Consider the following 26,191-nt stretch of genomic DNA (forward strand, 5'->3'; position numbering starts at 1 on the left):
AGGAGCTGCAGCGCCAAACGTCCGGTCAGAAAAGTGCAGGAGCTGGCTGGACTGCGCCGGGGACCATAATGCAGGAGTGGGGAGCTGTGTGCCGGGGAGCATACAGCAAGAGCGGGGAGGACAGCGGCGGGAAGTTTGCAAGAGCAGCTGGGAGCAGATGCCCAGGGTGCTAACAGCACAAGCAGAGAGCACAGCGCCGGGCAGTAAAGCGAAGTACATGACAGCACAGGGGTCGGGAAGCGACACCAGTAGCAGGGAGCACAGTGCTGGCAAAGAAAGTAAAGCAGGAGGCAGCTCTGCTAAGGGCCTGGGAGCCATGCCAGCAGTGTAATACTGGGCTGCCAGGACCTGCCGCGGGCGGGGGGGGGGAGCAGATACTATATAGAAGGGTGACATTTATTCGTCACCAGTTCTCTTACACACGACTTTTCCTCTCAATTTACAACACATATTCGATTGATATTTAATTCAGTCTGTCAGCCTCATCTAGGCTTCTGTATCTCCTGAAGATCCGCCATATTGGCAGTGAAACGCATAGAGCTAGAGGAGCAATGTAATTTAATTAGTTGGCAGAGTTAATATATAATCTGATTACATATTAACTCCATACAGTGATTACATATTACCCCCATATAGTGATTACATATTATCACTAGAGATGAGCGAGCGTACTCGTCCGAGCTTGATGCTCATTCGAGTATTAGGGTGTTCGAGATGCTTGTTACTCGAGACGAACACCACGCAGTGCTCGTCTCGATTAAACGAGCACTGACCATTGAATTCAATGAAGCTGGCAATACAGCCGGCTCCATTGAAAGCAATGGGCTGTCGGCGAGCGCGGGATGAATTTTCGGGAAGGGCTTAAAAATATAAGCCCTTACCTGAAAATCATCCTAAAATGTGTAAAAAAAAAATGTATACTCACCTTTCCGCTGCAGCCGGAGTTTAGGCGCGTCTGGCCGGCAGTTCTCCTGAACTGCTCTGAGTAGTATTCAGCAGCCGGGGATTTAAAATCCCCGCCTGCTGAATGAGTTGCCTCTGATTGGTCACAGCCTCACCAATCAGAGGCAGCTCTCACTCACACCCATTCATGAATTCAGGAATGGGTGAGTGAGTGCTGCCTCTGATTGGCTCAGCGCAGGGACCAATCAGGGGCAGCTCTCAGCTGTCATTCAGCTGAGAGCTGCCCCTGATTGGTCCGTGCGCTGAGTCATTCAGAGGCAGCACTAACCAATTCAATGGGCTAACATCGTTCTTCTCTGTTACAGCTGTGGCAGGGGAGAACGATGTTTATGCTGACAGTGCGGGGGGGGGGGGGTCTCACTCTTGCCACTATTGTGGCTTAATAGTGAGACCTTGGAGCCCGAAATGCAGCCCTGCATGTTGCTCCTCGCCTGCCCTATCCATTTCTGTGGTTTTTACATGACTTTGGTGATTTGCTAAGATTTTCACAAATGAAAACCTTAGCGGAGCACCTGTCATATACAAAAATGATCGAGTCGCCCATTGACTTCAATGGGGTTTGTTACTCGAAACGAACTCTTGAGCATCACTGAAAGTTTGACTCGGGGTAACGAGCAGCCGAGCATTTTGGTGCTCGCTCATCTCTACTTATCACCATACAGTGCTTACATATTACCCCCATACAGTGATTACATATTACCCCCATACAGTGATTACATATTACCCCCATACAGTGATTACATATTACCACCATACAAGTATTACATATTACCACCATACAGCTATTATATATTACTACCATACAGTGATTATATATTACCTCCATACAGTGATTACATATTACCCCCATACAGTGATTATATATTACCCCTATACAGTGTAAAGAAAAACATCAGCAGCATCAGCGGTGCTAATCCACAATACAGCCGGCTCCATTGAAAGCAATGGGCTGCCGGCGAGCGCGGGATGAATTTTGGGGAAGGGCTTAAAAATATAAACCCTTACCTGAAAATCATCCTAAAATGTGTAAAAAAATAAATAAAAATGTATACTCACCTTTCCGCTGCAGCAGGAGTTTAGCCGCGTCTGGCCGGCAGTTCTCCTGAACTGCTCTGAGTAGTATTCAGCAGCCGGAGATTTAAAATCCCCGCTTGCTGAATGAGCTGCCTCTGATTGGTCACAGCCTCACCAATCAGAGGCAGCTCTCACTCACACCCATTCAGGAATGGGTGAGTGAGTGCTGCCTCTGATTGGCTCAGCGCAGGGACCAATCAGGGGCAGCTCTCAGCTGTCATTCAGCTGAGAGCTGCCCCTGATTGGTCCCTGCGCTGAGTCATTCAGATGCAGCACTCACCCAATTCAATGGGCTAACATCGTTCTTCTCTGTTACAGCTGTGGCAGAGGAGAACGATGTTTATGCTCACAGTGCGGGGGGGTGGGGGGGGTCTCACTCTTGCCACTATTGTGGCTTAATAGTGAGACCTCAGAGCCCGAAATGCAGCCCTGCATGTTGCTCCTCGCCTGCCCTATCCATTTCTGTGTTTTTTACATGACTTTGGTGATTTGCTAAGATTTTCACAAATGAAAACCTTAGCGGAGCACCTGTCATATACAAAAATGCTTGAGTCGCCCAGTGACTTCAATGGGGTTCGTTACTCGGAACGAACTCTTGAGCATCACTGAAAGTTCGACTCGAGTAACGAGCACTCGAGCATGTTGGTGCTCGCTCATCTCTACATATTACCACTCTACAGTGATTACATATTAATCCAATACAGTGATTACATATTACTCTCATACAGTGTGTGATAAGTTTGAGCACAGATGTTGTGGTGCTTCAGGTTGGTACAGACAACCCAACATGGACAGTGATGTATAGTTATGATGTCTAACCAATTAATCTGAGTAATAAATGTATTTTTAACTAGTGCATCCTGGCTGCGCACTAAAGCTTCAAGAGAAAGCATTCAGAAGAGGCATGTGTCAAAATGTTAAGTAATCTTCTTTTAATGACATTGATTTTGTGGTATGTGAAATCTCCTAGATGTGAAGCGCTGTGTCAGTCAATCACTTCCACTTAGATTAAAGAATACAAATATAGTGAGTGACAAACAATAATGAATGCAAAGTTCCAGTAAGCAGCTCTGCAGTATTGGTATCTACAGTCTAGAATGATCAGTGTCTTGTGTTCCAGTCCATTACACACATATCATGTGCCTGCTACACGCATGCTGATATGTGTAGACCCATCCCCAGGGCTTCAGCAACTTTATCTCTTTTCATTCATATCATTGATTTGACAGTTTAATTTGGAGAGGAATAAGTTGTAAGAGAATGACTGCCTAGTACATCACAGTAAGGAGGGTTGGATGCAATGTGATGGATGACAATCTGTATGGATCACGTTAGAAATACTCATATTGTGTGACAGCCAGTGCATTGCGGCTGCATCCATTCATCAGATGCTACATTTGTTTACTGAGTCAACAGGCTTATCCAGGTGAACCTGGAAGACGCCATCAGCTGCTTCTGTTCTTTCAGTTTTGAAGCTGTCAAATTTGCAGACAGAATCCTGCAGACACTCAGATAATTTGTTAGTCTTGAGAACCCAACAAGCCCTTCATTCCTTCATGGCAGTGAGACGGCGGAAAACTTTTTAAAATCTTTTAAAATGAAACCATTCCAGCTTTTAGACCGGGCCTTTGGGTTTTTGAAGTTCTTGATTTTTTTTAAGAAGAGTACTTTTTCTTGAACAACATTTTCAGTCAAACCAACAAAGGCAGGCACTCGTTATTTCGTATCTCCTCGTAAGGCAGACACTAATATAACAAGGCAAAGGATAATGACAGTAGCAACAGACGTGGGAACGTGTGGTGGGAACGTGCTTCACTCTTGTTACTGCTAGTCGTAACACATTTTGCACAATTTTAGATTTGGCAGATGTTATACTTTTGTAATATCGTTAATAATGAAACTCCACCCAAGAGCCACTTAGGCCTGATTCCCACGGACGTATTTCTGCCACGGTTTACGCAGCGGAAATCTGCAGCGTTATCCTGCAACTATTAGGTTTTATTGAACCTAATAATTCAATGTTCACACTGCGGAAAGAAATCGTGGCATGTTGTAACTGCTGCAGAAAAATGCACGGCCGGCTTCCATTGTAGTCAATGGAAGCCGTTCGTCATACGATACTTCCGCTGTGATCACAGCGGAAGTATTGCGTGATTACATGTCACCGCTAGCCGCTTCACGCGCTCGCTGGATGGGACTGACGCGGCAAATCCAGAGAGGTGAGTATGGGGTCTTTGTGGGGCACCGTGTCGACCTCTGCTGCGATATTCCTCTGGCAGAGTCCACCATGGCTGTGGGCAGGAGGCCTTAGATGTAATGTCAAAAAATTGTATTATTAGATGAAATTAAAATTTTTCAACCCCCATTTGCAAATCAGGTTTATTTGTCAAATTTACAAACTTTTAACTGTTGGCAAAAACAAACGAACAATCAAACAAGAACAATTTAAATAACTCCAAACAAGAAATATAACAAGTGGCTTTTCCAAATTCATCACAAAATCCCATTTTTTCTGACTCCTGCATTCTCAGGATTATCCCTCTCCATAATGGGGTTTTTAGTACTTGGTAGAGCAGCTTCTGTCCTTCTGAGTGGCTACAGACAGACAGCAGCTTCTGGCAGCGGTCCTGAGGAGTCTTCCTCATGGACAACGGCCTCCAGGTTTGCGCTGCAGCCACCACCTTCATATCCCAGCAAAGATTTTCTATAGGCTTCAAGTCAGGTGACTGTGACAACCACTCCAAAATCTTCCAGGACTACTTCTGAAACCAAGCCTTGGTAGACTTTGAGGTCTGCTTGTACTCCTTGTCCTGTTGAAAGATCTGGTGATCCCAAGCTTCAGCTTCCTCACAGAAGGCATGATGCTTTCTTCTAGGATTTCCTCCTACTTGATGGAATCCATCTTGCCCAGATACATTAACAGAACTAAGCGAATGTGTGCAGTGGGACTGATGGGCTGACAGTGGGGCCTCAAAACATCAGAGCCAGGAGGAGGATGATTTATGTAGCTCGGCAATGCATTGTCACACAGGAAGATCCCATTCACCTGCTGCCCCCTCCCTACAAGCTGGTGGCCAGTGCCCAGTGTGCCCGCCTGGGTCACACATAGACAAGGCTGACCATGATTCAGTTGTTAATATTGCAATAAAATATAATAACATAATACATTGGGACATTCATTAGCAGTAGTACAGCAGTTTCTTTCAGCCTCTGTATTAGTTTCTCATCCATCACAGTATCATTTGTGCTTTGTTTTAGGTGGACACGTTCCATGATTAGGCAGCTTATGGATTAATTTAGGAAAACAGCTGAAAATGTATTCCTGATTCTGATGTAGTTTGTGTTGCTATCTTTATCCTTGAGCATCATTTCCCATAGGATAGACTTGTAACCTATAACAGCAATGTTCTGCACGCTGACCAGTTGGTGATAGATTGGCCAGTGGTGCATTGATTCAACTGCCGATCCATGTGCTTAAACCAATAAAGTCATGCTTATAGTTTTCACTGCTTAGTGTCCGCATGCCTTCCTCCTACAAGTCATACATAGTTTGCATTTAACACATTTAAGACGGAAGGGAATTTTCTGTCACTAAAGGTGCCACTGGGGATAAGATGCAAGACGGGATCTGCCTGAAGCAAGTGAGAGAGACATTACAAAGCATTCTTATGCAGTGGGGAAGTTTGTCAAGTGAAGTATGAGATTCAGTCAACTAGAAACAATAGAAAGGTATATTACTCCGAAAATGTTCCCTGTCATCAGAGGTTTGTAGCTTCTCAGCGGTGAACATTGATGAGGCTTGCTTGGTTGAACATCACATAATGGATTAGGCAGAGAATAAAGTATATGGATTAATGTATATAAACCCTGAGAAAACTATTAATAATTTACAGCGGGCGACCCGCCTGCTCCTTGGCTTCCTTCTACGCAGAGACACAGTATGCCGAAACGGCCTTAACTATTTGGGATTTGTTTTTTTTTTCTCTTAACACAAATACTAATCAGGGGTATTAAAAAGATATTTACATATTTTCAGCAAAAGCAAATAATTCATATTTAATGTTATGTAATGTAGTTTACAGTATTTAGGACAACATTTAACTGCATCACAAGGGAGAAAGAAGCATTTATTGCTTAGATTTGTGGCAGATCAAGTTATATGTCTATTATTAAAGGGGTTGTCTCGCGGCAGCAAGTGGGTCTATACACTTCTGTATGGCCATATTAATGCACTTTGTAATATACATCGTGCATTAAATATGAGCCATACAGAAGTTATTCACTTACCTGCTCCGTTGCTAGCGTCCCCGTCGCCATGGTTCCGTCTAATTTCGGTGTCTTCTTGCCTTTTTAGACGCGCTTGCGCAGATCCGTCTTCTCCCTTCTTCTCCCTTCGGCTCCGCTCGGCAGCATCGGCATTTTGGCTCCGCCCCCTTGTACGCATCATCGCGTAGCTCCGCCCCCGTCGTGTGCCGATTCTAGCCAATCAGGAGGCTGGAACCGGCACACATCATGGGGCGGAGCTACGCGATGATGCTACAAAGGGGCGGAGCCAAAATGCCGATGCTGCCGAGCGGAGCCGAAGGGAGAAGAAGGGAGAAGACGGATCTGCGCAAGCGCGTCTAAAAAGGCAAGAAGACACCGAAATTAGACGGAACCATGGAGACGGGGACGCTAGCAACGGAGCAGGTAAGTGAATAACTTCTGTATGGCTCATATTTAATGCACGATGTATATTACAAAGTGCATTAATATGGCCATACAGAAGTGTATAACCCCACTTGCTGCCGCGAGACCACCCCTTTAAAGCAACCCTCCAGTATTGGGACAAAGTGCTGTCTTTGGACTGAAGGCGGGAGGATATAGTAGCTGATGCCATTCTTCTCTGTTGATGTCCCTCCAACACACCACTTCAGGATTCTGTGCTCAGCCGTCCGAAATTGTCATCTCTCTCTCTCTTATATATATCTCTCTCTCATATCTCTCTCTCTCCCATATTTCTCACTCTCTCATATCTCTCTCTCATAGATCTCTCTCATAGATCTCTCTCATAGATCTCTCTCACTCTCTCTTTCATATCTCTCTTTCATATATCTCTCTCTTTCATATCTCTCTCTCATATCTCTCTCATATCTCTCTCTCTTATATATTTCTCTCTCTCTCATATCTCTCTCTCTCTCATATCTCTCTCTCATATCTCTCTCTCATCTCTCTCTCTCATCTCTCTCTCTCATATCTCTCTCTCATATCTCTCTCTCTCTCTCATACATCTCTCTCTCATATCGCTCTCTCTCTCACTCTCTCTCATATCTCTCTCATATCTCTCTCTCTCTTATATCTCTCTGTCTCATATCTCTCTCTTATATCTCACTGTCTCATATCTCTCTCATATCTCTCTCATATCCCTCTCTCTTTCATATCTCTCTCTCTCATATCTCTCTCTCATATCTCTCACTCTCTCATATTTCTCTCTCATATCTCTCACGCTCTCATCTCTCTCTCATATCTCTCTCTCATCTCTCTCTCATATCTCTCTCACTCTCTCTCTCATATCTCTCTCTTATATATCTCTCTCTCATGTCTCTCTCATCTTTCTCTTTCTCATATCTCTCTCTCATATCTCTCTGTCTCTCTCATATCTCTCTCATCTCTCTCTCTCTCATATCTCTCTCTCTCATATCTCTCTCTCATCTTTCTCTCTCTCTCATCTCTCTCTCTCTCATATCTTTCTCTCTCATCTCTCTCTCTCATATCTTTCTCTCTCATCTCTCTCTCTCATATCTCTCTCTCTCTCTTATATCTCTGCCCCTCCCCAAGGGTGGAACGGTGAAGGGCTATATAAAGCACCAACGCTGTGATTGTCATTATTGCCTCTGGCTCACCATCAGAGCCACAGGCGCTGCACCTTTCTTTATCATTTATTTTATTTATCATTTGATCTATCTCTATCGACTTTAATGCTTGAGTCAGTAAATAGGCGTTAGAACTACTAATGCGCTCACTTTAGATAGAAACGCTGTGGGCACCTCAGTGATTGAACTATCTAAAGGACTAATAGTCAGACTATTGGTCTAGACTAGCCTCTTCTCTCACTACTGTTGATACTGCATATGCTCCTAATACTCCCATCTGGGACTATTGGATACTATGCTTCTTTGGCAGACAGTTTATCTTTGAGAGAGTCAGCTAATCTCTCGATCTGTCTGTAAAATTATTAACAGCCAGCGTTTCTATATGTAGACCAAACTAATTCCCTTGATCTGCTAGGAGCTCCATTTATGGGCAGTGTATTAGAGCTAGCAATCATCTCTATACACAAGTCAAATTGACATATACTACTAAGGAATCTGCCTATGGTTCTTAGAATCAGATACTCCTATTACCTGTTCAGAGCACTATCACTAACTAACTAATTGTTCTGAGAACTGGTTAACTCTTTCATGTGTAGTTGATCTATCGTCTCTGCATAACCGTCAAGATATCAGACAGATAGCTGATTGCCTTACTAAAGCTACAATCACTTTAATGGTTGCTCCTAAGATAAGGAAGGTGGTCTAAACAATAATTAATCAAGCGCATAATATTTGGAATATTACGACCTATATGATATATCTACTTACCTCTAGCAGTCGATAATTATTCCTTCACCATCATCAAGTGGTCTTTATTAGAGATGAGCGAGCACCAAAATGCTCGGGTGCTCGTTACTCGGGACGAAATTTTCGCGATGCTCGAGGGTTCGTTTCGAGTAACGAACCCCATTGAAGTCAATGGGCGACCAGAGCATTTTTGTATTTCGCCGATGCTCGCTAAGGTTTTCATGTGTGAAAATCTGGGCAATTCAAGAAAGTGATGGGAACGACACAGCAACGGATAGGGCAGGTGAGGGACTACATGTTGGGCTGCATCTCAAGTTCCCAGGTCCCACTATTAAGCCACAATACCGGCAAGAGTGGCCCCCCCCCCCCCCCCAACAACTTTTACTTCTGAAAAGCCCTCATTAGCAATGCATACCTTAGCTAAGCACCACACTACCTCCAACAAAGCACAATCACTGCCTGCATGACACTCCGCTGCCACTTCTCCTGGGTTACATGCTGACCAACCACCCCCCCCACGACCCAGTGTCCACAGCGCACACCAAACTGTCCCTGCCCAGCCTTCAGCTGCCCTCATGCCACGCCACACTCATGTCTATTTATAAGTGCGTCTGCCAGAGGAAAAGCAGGCACACACTGCAGAGGGTTGGCACGGCTAGGCAGCGACCCTCTTTAAAAGGGGAGGGGCGATAGCCCACAATGCTGTACAGAAGCAATGAGAAATATAATCCTGTGCCACCGCCATCAGGAGCTGCACACGTGGGCATAGCAATGGGGAACCTATGTGCCACACACTATTCATTCTGTCAAGGTGTCTGCATGCCCCAGTCAGACCGCGGTTTTTAATTCATAGACACAGGCAGGTACAACTCCCTATTGTGAAGTCCCTGTGGACCGACAGCATGGGTGGCTCCCTGGAACCCACCGGCGGTACATAAAAATATCCCATTGCATTGCCCAACACAGCTGAGGTAGTAATGTCGTGCTTAATGCAGGTGGGCTTCGGCCCACACTGCATGCCCCAGTCTGACTGGGGTTCTTTAGATGTGGAAACAGATGCATTTATAATTCTCTGTGGACCCACAGCATGGGTGGGTGCCAGGAAGCCACCGGCGGTACATAAATATATCCCATTGCATTGCCCAACACAGCGGATGTAACGTCAGCTGTAATGCAGGTGGGCTAAAAATTCATTTGATTACACTGTAGGCGAGGGCCCACAAAAATTGCTGTATCAAGAGTACTAATGTACATCCAAAAAATTGGCCATGGCCAACCAAGAGGGCAGGTGAAACCCATTAATCGCTTTGGTTAATGTGGCTTAAGTGGTAACTAGGCCTGGAGGCAGCCCAGTTTAACGAAAAATTGGTTCAAGTTAAAGTTTCAACGCTTTTAAGAGCATTGAAACGTATAAAAATTGTTTAGAAAAATTAGATGAGTGAGCCTTGTGGCCCTAAGAAAAATTGCCCGTTCGGCGTGATTACGTGAGGTTTCAGGAGGAGGAGCAGGAGGAGGAGGAGGAATATTATACACAGATTGATGAAGCAGAAATGTCCCCGTTTTGGATGGTGAGAGAGAACGATGCTTCCATTTGCGGGTGCAGCCTACGTATTGCTTAGGTATCGCTGCTGTCCGCTGGTGGAGAAGAGAAGTCTGGGGAAATCCAGGCTTTGTTCATCTTGATGAGTGTAAGCCTGTCGGCACTGTCGGTTGACAGGTGGGTACGCTTATCCGTCATGATTCCCCCAGCCACACTAAACACACTCTCTGACAAGACGCTAGCCGCAGGACAAGCAAGCACCTCCAGGGCATACAGCGCGAGTTCAGGCCACGTGTCCAGCTTCGACACCCAGTAGTTGTAGGTGGCAGAGGCGTCACGGAGGACGGTCGAGCGATCGGCTACGTACTCCCTCACCATCCTTTTACAGTGCTCCCGCCGACTCAGCCTTGACTGGGGAGCGGTGACACAGTCTTGCTGGGGAGCCGTGACACAGTCTTGCTGGGGAGCCATAAAGCTGGCAAAGGCCTTGGAGAATGTTCCCCTTCCTGCGCTGTACATGCTGCCTGATCTCTGCGCCTCCCCTGCTACCTGGCCCTCGGAACTGCGCCTTCTGCCACTAGCGCTGTCGGATGGGAAGTTTACCATCAGTTTGTCCACCAGCGCCCTGTGGTATAGCATCATTCTCGAACCCCTTTCCTCTTCGGGAATGAGAGTGCAAAGGCTCTCCTTATACCGTGGATCGAGCAGTGTGTACACCCAGTAATCCGTAGTGGCCAGAATGCGTGTAACGCGAGGGTCACGAGAAAGGCATCCTAACATGAAGTCAGCCATGTGTGCCAGGGTACCTGTACGCAACACATGGCTGTCTTCACTAGGAAGATCACTTTCAGGATCCTCCTCCTCCTCTTCCTCAGGCCATACACGCTGAAAGGATGACAGGCAAGCAGCATGGGTACCGTCAGCAGTGGGCCAAGCTGTCTCTTCCCCCTCCTCCTCATGCTCCTCCTCCTCCTCCTGAACGCGCTGAGATATAGACAGGAGGGTGCTCTGACTATCCAGCGACATACTGTCTTCCCCCGGCTCTGTTTCCGAGCGCAAAGCGTCTGCCTTTATGCTTTGCAGGGAACTTCTCAAGATGCATAGCAGAGGAATGGTGACGCTAATGATTGCAGCATCGCCGCTCACCACCTGGGTAGACTCCTCAAATTTTCCAAGGACCTGGCAGATGGCTGCCAACCAGGCCCACTCTTCTGTAAATAATTGAGGAGGCTGACTCCCACTGCGCCGCGCAAGTTGGAGTTGGTATTTCACTATAGCTCTACGCTGATCATAGAGTCTGGCCAACATGCGGAGCGTAGAATTCCACTGTGTGCCCACGTCGCACAGCAGTCGGTGCACTGGCAGATTAAACCGATGTTGCAGGGTCCTCATGGTGGCAGCGTGCGTGTGTGATTTGCGGAAATGTGCGCAGATCCGGCGCACCTTTCCGAGCAGGTATGACAAGTGGGGGTAGCTTTTCAGAAAGCGCTGAACCACCAAATTAAACACATGGGCCAGGCATGGCACGTGCGTGAGGCTGCCGAGCCGCCACCAGCTTACGGCCGTTGTCACACACAACCATGCCCGGTTGGAGGCTCAGCGGCGCAAGGCAGCGGTCGGTCTGCTCTGTCAGACCCTGCAGCAGTTCATGGGCCGTGTGCCTCTTCTCTCCTAAGCTGAGTAGTTTCAGCACGGCCTGCTGACGCTTGCCCACCGCTGTGCTGCCACGCCGCGTGACACCGACTGCTGGCGACGTGCTGCTGCTGACACATCTTGATTGCGAGACAGAGGTTGCGTAGGAGGAGGAGGAGGGTGGTTTAGTGGAGGAAGCATACACCCCCGCAGATACCACCACCGAGCTGGGGCACGCAATTCGGGGGGTGGGTAGGCCGTGAGCGGTCCCAGGCTCTGACTCGGTCCCAGCCTCCACTAAATTCACCCAATGTCCCGTCAGGGAGATATAGTGGCCCTGCCCGCCTGTGCTTGTCCACGTGTCTGTTGTTAAGTGGAACTTGGCAGTAACCGCGTTGGTGAGGGCGCGTACAATGTTGCGGGAGACGTGGTCGTGCAGGCCTGGGACGGCACATCGGGAAAAGTAGTGGCGACTGGGAACTGAGTAGCGCGGGGCCGCCGCCGCCATCATGCTTTTGAAAGCCTCCGTTTCCACAAGCCTATACGGCAGCATCTCTAGGCTGATCAATTTTGCAATGTGCATGTTTAACGCTTGAGCGTGCGGGTGCGTGGCGTCGTACTTGCGTTTGCGCTCAAACTGTGGCGCTAGCGACGTCTGGACGCTACGCTGAGAGACATTGCTGGATGGGGCCGAGGACAGCGGAGGTGAGGGTGTGGGTGCAGGCCAGGAGACAGTAGTGCCTGTGTCCTCAGAGGGGGGTTGGATCTCAGTGGCAGGTTGGGGCACAGGGGGAGAGGCAGTGGTGCAAACCGGAGGCGGTGAACGGGCATCGTCCCACCTTGTGGGGTGCTTGGCCATCATATGCCTGCGCATGCTGTTGGTGGTGCCTCCCCAGCTGATCTTGGCGCGACAAAGGTTGCACACCACTGTTCGTCGGTCGTCAGGCGTCTCTGTGAAAAACTGCCACACCGTAGAGCACCTTGCCCTTTGCAGGGTGGCATGGCGCGAGGAGGCGCTTTGGGAAACAGTTGGTGGATTATTCGGTCTGGCCATGCCTCTACCCCTGGCCACCGCACTGGCTCGGCCTGTGCCCACACCCTGACTTGGGCCTCCGCGTCCTCGCCCGCGTCCACGTCCTATAGGCCTACCCCTACCCCTCAGCATGGTGTATTACCAGTGATTTGATTTCCCAGGCAGGAAAAAAATTGGCGCACGCCTGCAGCCAAAATATAATTTTTTCCCTTGTTTTTCAAAGGACAAGCCACACTGCGTGTATTCAATGAATACTACTAAGTTTAATAACTGTGTTGTGGCCCTGCAAATGTGTCAGAGAACTGCAGTGATGCAAAGTTATTCGCTACAGCAGATCAGGGATTTCCCATGCAGGAAAAAAATTGGCGCAAGCCTGCAGTAAAACGTAGCTGGCTGCGTCTGATTTTTTTTAACGTTCTGCACGCAGCACACACGTACCCAGAGCCCTGAGGACTGTCAGAGGCAGGCGAAATAGAATTTTTTCCCTTGTTTTTCAAAGGAAAAGCCACACTGCGTCTATTCAATGAATAATGTATGTCTTCTGGCCCTGCCTACACAATTCTATCCCTGTAGTATTAATGCCGGGTGCAATGGTCTGCACAGCCGGTTTTGAGAAAAAAAAAAAAAAATGCAACACTGCTAACAGCAGCCTGGACAGTACTGCACACGGATAGATGTGGCCCTAGAAAGGACCGTCGGGGTTCTTGAAGCCTACACTCACTGCTAACACTCTCCCTGCCTAACCACCACTTCTGTCCCTATTGCAGGGCGCAATGCTCTGCAGATCCAATTTTGAAAAAAAAATAAAAAATACAGTGCTAACACAGTACTGCACACTATTAGATGTGACCCTGAGAAGGACCGTTGGGGTTCTTGAAGCCTACACTAACTCCTAACGCTCTCCCTACAGCAGCTCCAGCACGATACCACTGTCCCTCAGCTAACTCACAAGGCATCTGAGCCGAGCCGCGGGAGGGGACGATTTTTATACTCGGGTGACATCAGATCTCCCCAGCCACTCACAGCAGGGGGGTGGTATAGGGCTTGAACGTCACAGGGGGAAGTTGTAATGCCTTCCCTGTCTTTCAATTGGCCAGAAAAGCGCGCTAATGTCTCAGAGAGGAAACTGAAAGTAACCAGAACATCGCGTGGTACTCGTTACGAGTAACGAGCATCCCGAACACCCTAATATTCGCACGAATATCAAGCTCGGACGAGTACGTTCGCTCATCTCTAGTCTTTATCTATCACACAGTCTATATAAGACTGTGTATATTGACACAAATAGTCTGTCTTGTATACTCTTTTTGCTCCTGATGAACCACTAATCAGTGGGGAAACGCGTTGAGCGTATGAATCTATTTGTATCTCTGACTTTTGGAATTATAGTCTTTGGATACTAATGGCTATATATTCTTAATATCACTGGGACTTAACCATTTCTCACTTTTTGAGGTGTCCCTCTGTATATTAGTCAACTATATACCAACTGACCTATTAGTGATTACATGTACTGCTCACAATTATCAAAGGCTACCCAGTCATACTCTACTGTCTGGACGCCGAGTAGTCTCATGACCAAAAATTAGAGACTCGTTCTATGGAAGGGATATTGTAGTATCCTTTGGTCTTTATGTTGTGTGTGCACAAATTAGCCCGTATATGTTTTTAAAGGATCTTAATAAAGAAGTATTATTTTAGTCTATATCTGTGAAGGGCTCTCTTATATCTCTCTCTCTCATCTCTCTCTCTCTCTCATATCTCTCTCTCATATCTCTCTCTCATATCTCTCTCTCATCTCTCTCTCTCATCTCTCTCTCTCATCTCTCTCTCTCATATCTCTCTCTCTCTCTCATCTCTCTCATCTCTCTCTCACCTCTCTCTCTCATATATATCTCTCTCTCATATCGCTCTCTCTCTCATATCTCTCACTCTCATATCTATCTCTCTCTCATCTCTCTCTCATATCTCTCTCTCTCACATCTCTCTCTCATATCTCTCTCTCATATCTCTCTCTGTCTCTCTCATATCTCTCTCTCATATCTCTCTCTCATATCTCTCTCATATCTCTCTCTCATATCTCTCTCAAATCTCTCTCTCTCATATCTCTCTCTCATATCTCTCTCATATCTCTCTCTCTCATCTCTCTCTCATATCTCTCTCTCTCATCTCTCTCTCATATCTCTCTCTCATATCTCTCTCTCTCATCTCTCACTCTCATATCTCTCTCACATCTCTCTCTCATATCTCTCTCATATCTCTCTCATCGCGTTGAGCGTATGAATCTATTTGTATCTCTGACTTTTGGAATTATAGTCTTTGGATACTAATGGCTATATATTCTTAATATCACTGGGACTTAACCATTTCTCACTCTTTGAGGTGTCCCTCTGTATATTAGTCAACTATATACCAACTGACCTATTAGTGATTACATGTACTACTCACAATTATCAAAGGCTACCCAGTCATACTCTACTGTCTGGACGCCGAGTAGTCTCATGACCAAAAATTAGAGACTCGTTCTATGGAAGGGATATTGTAGTATGCTTTGGTCTTTATGTTGTGTGTGCACAAATTAGCCCGTATATGTTTTTAAAGGATCTTAATAAAGAAGTATTATTTTAGTCTATATCTGTGAAGGGCTCTCTTATATCTCTCTCTCTCATCTCTCTCTCTCTCTCATATCTCTCTCTTATATCTCTCTCTCATATCTCTCTCTCATATCTCTCTCTCATATATCTCTCTCTTTCATCTCTCTCTCACCTCTCTCTCTCATATATATCTCTCTCATATCGCTCTCTCTCTCATATCTCTCACTCTCATATCTATCTCTCTCTCATATCTCTCTCTCATATCTCTCTCTCATATCTCTCTCTCTCTCTGTCTCTCTCATATCTCTCTCTCATATCTCTCTCTCATATCTCTCTCTCATATCTCTCTCTCATATCTCTCTCTCATATCTCTCTCTCATCTCTCTCTCATCTCTCTCTCATCTCTCTCTCATCTCTCTCTCTCACATCTCTCTCTCATATCTCTCTCTCTGTCTCTCTCATCTCTCTCTCTCACATCTCTCTCTCATATCTCTCTCTCTGTCTCTCTCATATCTCTCTCATATCTCTCTCTCATATCTCTCTCTCAAATCTCTCTCTCTCAAATATCTCTCTTCCTCTCATATCTCTCTCTCTGTCTCTCTCATATCTCTGTCTCTCTCATATCTCTCTCATATCTCTCTCTCATATCTCTCTCATATCTTTCTCTCTCTCATATCGCTCTCTCATCTTTCTTTCTCTCTCATCTCTCTCTTATATCTCTCTCTCATATCTCTCTCTCATATCTCTCTCTCATCTCTCTCTCATCTCTCTCTCTCTCATCTCTCTCTCTCATATCTCTCTCTCATATCTCTCTCTCATATCTCTCTCTCATCTCTCTCTCTTTCATATCTCTCTCTCTCATCTTTCTCTCTCTCATCCTTCTCTCTTTCTCTCTCTCTTATCTCTCTCTTTCTCTCTCTTTTTCTCTCATCTCTCTCATATCTTTCTCTCTTATATCTCTCTCTCTCATATCTCTCTCACAACTCTCTCTATCTCTCTTTTTCTCTCATCTCTCTCATATCTTCCTCTCTTATATCTCTCTCTCTCATATCTCTCTCTCATATCTCTCTCACAACTCTCTCTATCTCTCTCTCACATCTCTCTCTCACATCTCTCTCTCACATCTCTCTCTCTCATATCTCTCTCTCATATCTCTCTCTCATCTTTCTCTCTCTCATCTCTCTCTCTCTCATATCTCTCTCTCATATCTGTCTCTCATATCTGTTTCTCTCTCATATCTGTGTTTTCGTATACAGACTTGATGAAAAAAGGAAATGCCCGCGCTCTTTGGGACCTAAACACCAGGGTCGGGCTACAGACACCACTTGCTTCAAACTTTTATTCTTAATATCCTCTGTGCAACGCGTTTCGTCATCCACACAACGACTTTCTCAAGCACACTAGTTACAATATTACATATACACTCTATATATAGTTAACTCACTTTTTGGCGGCAGCATCCCATTCGTTGCGCTGGTTTCGGGTGTCGGCGTCCCACGCGTCTGTCAGATGCGAGGCGCCATGTCAGGAAAGAGTAACGGCATAGTACTTCCGGGTATGGTGACGTATGCCGGGTCTGGGTGGAGCTACATGCCCAGAGCGTTCTATCTCCGTGTTCATAGGTTCCTGAGCTGTCAATCACTCTATCAGCGGTGTTTACGCTATTTGCGTTAGCTACGTTAGAATACTGTGTAAACACCGCGTGTCTCTCCTAGTTAGTCCTATCACATATCGTGTTGTGTATAAGCTGTATCCTTGACGACCGGGGAGAATGTCTCGGGCCGTTTGTTTTGGAGCGCTTTCAGCGGTCCTCATTTGTGTTGAGAGGACAAATAGAAAATTTCTATATACTATTTAGATTACCTTTATCTATCTGGAGTTTTGAACAGAAATTATTCTATTGATGTACCTCTCTGCATAATGTAAATTTATTATTTAGTAGTATTTAAATATACCCATTGGTTTGCTTCACAAAAAAGTGAATATTTATATAAAGAATAATAATAATAATGATTTACCCTAAACGTCCCATAATTGGGGCATGTTAATCTATTATGAAAAAAGGGGGGGGGGGGGGGGAGGAATACGTCACCATACCCGGAAGTACTATGCCGTTACTCTTTCCTGACATGGCATACGTCACCATACCCGGAAGTACTATGCCGTTACTCTTTCCTGACATGGCGCCTCGCATCTGACAGACACGTGGGACGCCAACACCCGAAGCCAGCGCAACGAATGGGATGCTGCCGCCAAAAAGTGAGTTAACTATATATAGAGTGTATATGTAATATTGTAACTAGTGTGCTTGAGAAAGTCGTTGTGTGGACGACGAAACGCGTTGCACAGAGGATATTAAGAATAAAAGTTTGAAGCAAGTGGTGTCTCTAGCCCGACCCTGGTGTTCAGGTCCCAAAGAGCGCGGGCATTTCCTTTTTTCATCAAGTCTGTATACGAAAACACTTCGAGTGGGTCCTGCTAGCTAGCAGGACACAGAAGCCCAGCAGCCGAATGGACACGCCAGGGGATTTTTAAAGCCGACGAGGATGTGGAGGTGCTGGTGAGACCCCTGTACAGGGGTGCTCGCCAGACACCGGGTGAGTCTAATTGATTCATTTTTTAAGTATTCCAATTCACTTTTAGTGATTACTCTAAGAGTTAATAATTGCAAGCCGTCACAGGTAGCGCCTCCCTGACGTGTTTTTTGTATCTCTCTCATATCTCTCTCTCATCTCTCTCTCTCTTTCATATCTCTCATATCTCTCTCATATCTCTCTCTCATATCTCTCTCTCTCATCTCTCTCTCATATCTCTCTCTCATATCTCTCTCTCTCATGTCTCTCTCTCTCTCGTATCTCTCTCATATCTCTCTCTCATCTCTCTCTCTCTCTCATATATCTCTCTCTCATCTCTCTCATCTCTCTCTCATCTCTCTCTCTCATCTCTCTCATCTCTCTCTCATCTCTCTCTCATATATCTCTCTCTCTCATCTCTCTCATCTCTCTCTCTCATATATATATATATATATATATATATCTCATATCGCTCTCTCATCTCTCTCTCATCTCTCTCATATCTCTCTCTCATCTCTCTCATATCTCTCTCTTTCACATCTCTCTCTCATATCTCTCTCTCATATCTCTCTCTCATATGTCTCTCAAACATCTCTCTCTCATATCTCTCTATCATATCTCTCTCACACATCTCTCTCACACATCTCTCTCTATCATATCTCTCTCACACATCTCTCTCATATCTCTTTGTCTCTCTATCATCTCTCTCATATCTCTCTTTCATCTCTCTCTCTCCTCTCTCTCTCATCTCTCTCTCTCATCTCTCTCTCTCCTATCTCTCTCCTATCTCTCTCTCTCTTATCTCTCTCTTATCTCTCTCTCTTATCTCTCTCTTATCTCTCTCTTATCTCTCTCTCTCTCTCGTATCTCTCTCTCTCTCTCTCTCGTATCTCTCTCTCTCTCTCTCGTATCTCTCTCTCTCTCATATCTCTCTCTCATATCTCTCTCTCTTTCATATCTCTCTCATCTCTCTCTCTCATATCTCTCTCTCCTATCTCTTTCAATATCTCTCTCATCTATCTCTCATCTTTCTCTCTCTCATCTTTCTCTCTCTCATCTATCTCTCTCTCATCTTTCTCTCTCTCATCTCTCTCTCATCTTTCTCTCATCTCTCTCATATCTCTCTCTCATATCTCTCTCATATCTCTCTCTCATCTCTCTCTCATCTCTCTCTCTCATCTCTCTCATCTCTCTCATCTCTCTCTCATCTCTCTCTCTCATATCTCTCTCTCTCATATCTCTCTCATATCTCTCTCTCCTATCTCTCTCTCTTATCTCTCTCTCTTATCTCTCTCTCTTATCTCTCTCTCTTATCTCTCTCTCCTATCTCTCTCTCTCTCTCTCTCTCTCGGATCTCTCTCTCGTATCTCTCTCTCTCTCGTATCTCTCTCTCGTATCTCTCTCTCTTGTATCTCTCTCTCGTATCTCTCTCTCGTATCTCTCTCTCGTATCTCTCTCTCGTATCTCTCTCTCATATATCTCTCTCTCATATATCTCTCTCTCATATCTCTCTCTCTTATCTCTCTCTCTCTTATCTCTCTCTCATACCTCTCTCTCTTATCTCTCTCTCTCTTATCTCTCTCTCTCTTATCTCTCTCTCTCATCTCTCTCTCATCTCTCTCTCATATATCTCTCTCTCATCTCTCTCATCTCTCTCACCTCTCTCTCTCATATATATATATATATATATCTCATATCGCTCTCTCATCTCTCTCTCATCTCTCTCATATCTCTCTCTCATCTCTCTCATATCTCTCTCTCTCACATCTCTCTCTCATATCTCTCTCTCATATCTCTCTCTCATATCTCTCTCTCATATCTCTCTCAAACATCTCTCTCTCATATCTCTCTATCATATCTCTCTCACACATCTCTCTCACACATCTCTCTCTATCATATCTCTCTCACACATCTCTCTCATATCTCTTTGTCTCTCTATCATCTCTCTCATATCTCTCTTTCATCTCTCTCTCTCCTCTCTCTCTCATCTCTCTCTCATCTCTCTCTCTCTCCTATCTCTCTCCTATCTCTCTCTCTCTTATCTCTGTCTTATCTCTCTCTTATCTCTCTCTCTTATCTCTCTCTTATCTCTCTCTCTTATCTCTCTCTCTCTCGTATCTCTCTCTCTCTCGTATCTCTCTCTCTCTCATCTCTCTCTCTTTCATATCTCTCTCTCTTTCATATCTCTCTCATATCTCTCTCTCCTATCTCTTTCAATATCTCTCTCATCTATCTATCATCTTTCTCTCTCTCATCTTTCTCTCTCTCATCTATCTCTCTCTCATCTTTCTCTCTCTCATCTCTCTCTCATCTTTCTCTCTCATCTCTCTCATATCTCTCTCTCATATCTCTCTCTCATCTCTCTCTCATCTCTCTCTCTCATCTCTCTCATCTCTCTCTCATCTCTCTCTCTCATATCTCTCTCTCTCATATCTCTCTCATATCTCTCTCATATCTCTCTCTCCTATCTCTCTCTCTCTTATCTCTCTCTCTCTTATCTCTCTCTCTTATCTCTCTCTCTTATCTCTCTCTCCTATCTCTCTCTCTCTCTCTCTCTCTCTCTCTCTCCTATCTCTCTCTCTCTCTCTCTCTCTCGGATCTCTCTCTCGTATCTCTCTCTCTCTCGTATCTCTCTCTCGTATCTCTCTCTTGTATCTCTCTCTCGTATCTCTCTCTCGTATCTCTCTCTCGTATCTCTCTCTCATATATCTCTCTCTCATATCTCTCTCTCATATCTCTCTCTCTCATATATCTCTCTCTTATCTCTCTCTCTCTTATCTCTCTCTCTCATACCTCTCTCTCTTATCTCTCTCTCTTATCTCTCTCTTATCTGTCTCTCTTATCTCTCTCTTATCTCTCTCATCTCTCTCTCTCATATCTCTCTCCTATCTCTCTCAATATCTCTCTCATATCTCTCTCATCTTTCTCTCTCTCATCTTTCTCTCTCTCATCTATCTCTCTCTCATCTTTCTCTCTCTCATCTCTCTCTCTCATCTTTCTCTCTCATATCTCTCTCATATCTCTCTCTCATCTCTCTCTTATCTCTCTCTCATCTCTCTCATCTCTCTCTCATCTCTCTCTCTCATATCTCTCTCTCTCATATCTCTCTCTCATATCTCTCTCTCTTATCTCTCTCTCTCTTATCTCTCTCTCTCTTATCTCTCTCTCTTATCTCTCTCTCTTATCTCTCTCTCTTATCTCTCTCTCTTATCTCTCTCTTATCTATCTCTCTTATCTCTCTCTCTTATCTCTCTCTCTTATCTCTCTCTTATCTCTCTATTATCTCTCTCTTATCTCTCTCTTATCTCTCTCTCTTATCTCTCTTATCTCTCTTATCTCTCTCTGATCTCTCTCTCTTATCTCTCTCTCTTATCTCTCTTATCTCTCTCTGATCTCTCTCTGATCTCTCTCTCTCTTATCTCTCTCTCTTATCTCTCTTTGATCTCTCTCTCTTATCTCTCTCTCTTATCTCTCTCTCTTATCTCTCTCTCTTATCTCTCTCTCTTATCTCTCTCTTATCTCTCTCTTATCTCTCTCTTATCTCTCTCTTATCTCTCTCTTATCTCTCTCTCTTATCTCTCTTATCTCTCTTATCTCTCTCTGATCTCTCTCTCTTATCTCTCTCTCTTATCTCTCTTATCTCTCTCTCTTATCTCTCTTATCTCTCTCTGATCTCTCTCTGATCTCTCTCTCTCTTATCTCTCTCTCTTATCTCTCTTATCTCTCTCTGATCTCTCTCTCTTATCTCTCTCTTTCTCTTATCTCTCTCTTATCTCTCTCTTATCTCTCTCTCTTATCTCTCTCTCTTATCTCTCTCTCTTATCTCTCTTAGCTCTCTCTCTTAGCTCTCTCTCTTATCTCTCTCTCTCTCTATCTCTCTCTCTATCTCTCTCTTATCTCTCTCTTATCTCTCTCTTATCTCTCTCTCTTATCTCTCTCTCTTATCTCTCTCTCTTATCTCTCTCTCTTATCTCTCTCTCTAATCTCTCTCTCTAATCTCTCTCTCTAATCTCTCTCTCTAATCTCTCTCTCTTATCTCTCTCTCTCTTATCTCTCTCTCTCTTATCTCTCTCTCTCTTATCTCTCTCTCTTATCTCTCTCTCTTATCTCTCTCTCTTATCTCTCTTATCTCTCTCTCTTATCTCTCTCTCTTATCTCTCTCTTATCTCTCTCTTATCTCTCTCTTATCTCTCTCTTATCTCTCTCTCTTATCTCTCTCTCTTATCTCTCTCTCTCTTATCTCTCTCTCTCTTATCTCTCTCTCTCTCTCTTATCTCTCTCTCTCTCTCTCTTATCTCTCTCTCTCTTATCTCTCTCTCCTCTCTCTCTCTCTCTCTCTCATAGCTCTCTCATATCTCTCTATCTCTGGTATAAGTCATACATCTCCCTGTATATATTTGCACACTTTAGGCCGAATGCAGACAGCTAGGTCGGATACCAACTATGAGATCCTCGCATCGAGATGAGAGCCTGTGCCCCTGCAGTGACCTTTGGATTACTTGTCTCAGCCTGTCCGAGGCTCGCACTGAAATAGGACATGTTGCGATTTCCACCCGCAAGCGGAATATTGCAGTTGATTTACGCTCGTGGGCATGGAAATGCATTTTTTAATGCATGTCCTATGGGCTGTATTTGCTGCAGGAACTGAAGCCCCAAATCCCACAGTGCAAATACACCCATGTGCATTAGACCTTACACACAATTAAACACATCCAAAACACAGGCGCTTTTTTTAATAGTCTATGAAGTTTCTTAAAAACGTATTTGTTCTTTGAATACCGCATGCAGTTTTTTAAAAGTGTTTTTTTTAATTGTGTTTAAAAAGTTCAACAAAAACATGAAGACGCCCTAAGGCGACTCTCACACATGTTCAGCAAATACAGTTCGCAATCATGGCATTTTCCCGCAATTTTGATTGGCGGTTTTGAACACATGGTACAGAGTTTGACAGTGCTTTTAAATGGACCCAATCATTATGTTGGGTGAGGAGGTGAGTTAAAAAACGCGAAAAAGCAAAAATTAAAACAGACAGCTCTCAAAAATCGCGACATTAGAAACACTGCATTCGAGCGCAGGTATGAGTAACCATTAAAATCAATAAGATCGTTGTACTGTGGTCAGCACAGCGCTGAAGATGCCGTACTAATAGCTGTTAAAAGCGAAAGCGGTGCGTGTGTAACAATGGCCTACCAGGCTACGAACAAATTATCATGTAGTACAGTAAATAAGTCATGTTTGCAAAGATTATGCCAAGGGGCAGATCATGTATGGAAATTCATTTTGCAGCTGTACGCAGCACGGTTTAGTTATGAAATGGGGACGGGGCCCGCGCTGAACTTTTGCACCCAGGCCCCTGAGCCTTTAGGTACGCCCCTGCTGTGCACTATTCTCTAATTGGCCAGCATTGACCCTGTAAGCACCCCTGATATAACTATACATAGTTATTAGAGCGCCACCTTGTTTCAGTCCTGGGTATAAACTGATGATGGGAGAGATCTCTGTACTGACCCCTGATATATTTATACATAGTTATTAGGTTGCCCCTGAGCCGTCTTTTTTCTAAACCAAATAATCCCAATTTTGATGACCTCTGGGTATTTTAGTCGGCCCATTCCATTCATTACTTTATATGTCCGCCTTTGTACCCACTGAAGCTCTGATATGTCCTTCTTGAGTACTGGGGCCCAAAACTGTGCACAATACCCCATGTGTGGTCTGGCCAGTGACTTGTAAAGAGGAAGAACAATGTTCTCATCATGCGCCCTTAGACCTCTTTTGATGCACCCCATGATCCTATTTGCTTTGGCAGCAGCTGCCTGACACTGGTTGCTCTAATTAAGATTACAGTTATGAAATCCTCAAGTCCTTTTCCATGTCAGTGTTCCCTAGTGGTTTCCCATTCAGTGTGTAATGATGACATGTATTTACTTTGCGCATGTGCAGAACCTTACCTTTATCAGTGTTAAACCTCATTTGCCACTTTTTTGCCCAAACCCCTAACTTCTCCAGATCCATTTGCACCCAAATGCAGATCTCAGTGTGTGGCGCCACCATAACTCCCAGACAGCACGCCCACTGTCTTTTGGTTATATTTAACTCTGGTCTCTCCTTTACCCCCTACATCCAATCTCTGGCACGAACATGTCAGCTGCACCTCAAGAACAATGCTCCACCCTTTTATCACCGTGGACACGCTAAAAATGCTTACTGTTGCCCCCGTCCACTCTCGGCTCGATTACTGCAACTTGCTGCTGATCGGCCTCCCCTGCACCAGACTCTACTCTCTCCAAGCCATCCTGAATGCTGCAACCAGGCTCATCTTCCTGTCCAGCCGCTACTCGGATGCGTCTGCCCTGTGCCAGTCACTGCACTGGCTGCCAATCAAATATAGAATACAATTCAAACTCACTACCCTCATCCACAAAAGCTCTTCATAGCACCGCGCCACCTTACATTGCCTCTGTCATCTCAGTCCACCACCCAGTCCGCACCCTTCTCTCCACTAATGAAATCAGATTAAGTGCCCCTTTAACTCAAACCTCTCATTCCTGCCTCAAAGACTTCTCCAGAGCAGCAGCAGTCCTCTGGAACATGCTACCCAAAACTATCTGGGCAATCACTACATACAAAACTTCAGGCGTTCTCTAAAAACGCACCTGTTCAGTTAGGCATACCATATTCCCTAAACCAAATTCTTCTGCACTCCACCTGATAACATGCTCCCTGTCCTACTGACTGCAATCCTTGCTAGCTGTAACCAACCGCCCCCTGCCGTCATACCGATTCAGCTACTATAGAGCCTGGCTATTGTCTGTGTATAGCATCTCACACTTTCCACCTCACTAAACCGTGCACATCTTCAGCCCTTTACCTTCTGTATCACCCCATTAACTGTAGTATGTAAGCTCGTTGGAGCAGGACCCGCACCCTACTGCGTCCATCAGCTGATTACTACATGTAACCATGGTTTTGTATCTGTATCCTCCTGTTTTGTAAGCGCTGCGGAATATGTTGGCGCTATACAAATAAAGATTATTATTATTAGATCTGTATGTACCCCGAGCTATAGATCTCTGTTGTGTTACTTTACATAGTTCTATATCATCTGCAAATATTGATATTTTACTGTACAATGCCGGCACAATGTCATTAATAAATGTTACAAAGAATAGAGCTCAGTACTGCCCCCTATAAAATGTAGACAATGTGACAAACTACTTAAAAATTCTTCATAAGGCAGATTTGGGTGTTTTAATATTTTCTCCTCAATTTGGGCTCAGATTAGTGTTGTCTCTAGGTTCTGGATCCTCAATTCTTGGCATACCTTTTGATCTTCATTTACTGACCCTCACTGCTCAAAGCTTTTTATATCTCTTCTTTTCTGTTTTTTTCTCTTTGATTAATGTGGTTTTATTTAGGCATTTAAATTAAAAACAGTTTGAAAAAAAAAAATGTCTGGTGCTATTAGATATTATGAGATGAGTTGGCCTGAGACATTTTTCTGTATGGACACACATGGCAAATTAACTTAGCTAAAGACTGTTGATAGAAATGTTTATTGTACTTTGCAGAAAATGTCCAAGAAGTAATCGGATCCACAGACAAAAGCAAAACACGGGCCACTACAGTTCAGACAACACGACAAGAGCATCGACACGGCTAATCTAAAGCATGTTTCCACAATGGCAAAACTTCCAGAGGAGACCTTGGACTAGATTAATATTAGTCAAGACAAGGACAAAAGACCTACACATGTTGCCTTGCATTTGTGGTAATCTACACCAATGAAAACATGTACTACAGATATATTTGAATATGTATGGATATATTTGAAATAGTATACATTGTCTTGATGTTTTTCTGTAATGTAAATAAACTATTTATATCACTTAATATAGTTTTTCCTTTTTAATGTATTTGTTAAAATAATAAATACTCGGAAATGAGAATGAGCTATTGGTATTTGAATGCTTGAGATTAGTTTTTGGTGTGTTGGATCCATAGCAATATGGTACAGCTTAACTTTTGTAAGGTTAAACCAATTTCTCAGCAGTGACAATAATTATTGTGAATCTTCCTTTGGTAACTAATGATTTCTGTTATGGCATAATTCTGTCGATCTATAGTAAAAAAAAAACTACAAGTATGGGCGACCGTCTTACAGAAGCACATGACATAAGGCG

General features: G+C 44.5%; 1 protein-coding gene across 2 annotated transcripts in view; it reads left to right on the forward strand.

Annotated features, from left to right (window-relative positions):
* TMEFF2 (transmembrane protein with EGF like and two follistatin like domains 2) overlaps positions 1–25,901 on the forward strand; it is an 895,617-nt gene extending 869,716 nt beyond the window's left edge. The window contains exons 10-11 of one of the 2 annotated variants that reach the window (XM_066577156.1): positions 2,892–2,939; positions 25,580–25,901. In XM_066577156.1, the coding sequence (XP_066433253.1) occupies positions 2,892–2,939; positions 25,580–25,676 (145 nt within the window). In that variant the 3' untranslated portion in view covers positions 25,677–25,901. The remainder of the gene's footprint in view (positions 1–2,891; positions 2,940–25,579) is intronic. The other variant, XM_066577157.1, reaches the window with a different exon arrangement.
* The last annotated feature ends 290 nt before the right edge of the window (positions 25,902–26,191 follow it).

Source organism: Eleutherodactylus coqui, chromosome 8 (assembly GCF_035609145.1).
Source record: "Eleutherodactylus coqui strain aEleCoq1 chromosome 8, aEleCoq1.hap1, whole genome shotgun sequence".
NCBI lineage: Eukaryota > Metazoa > Chordata > Amphibia > Anura > Eleutherodactylidae > Eleutherodactylus > Eleutherodactylus coqui.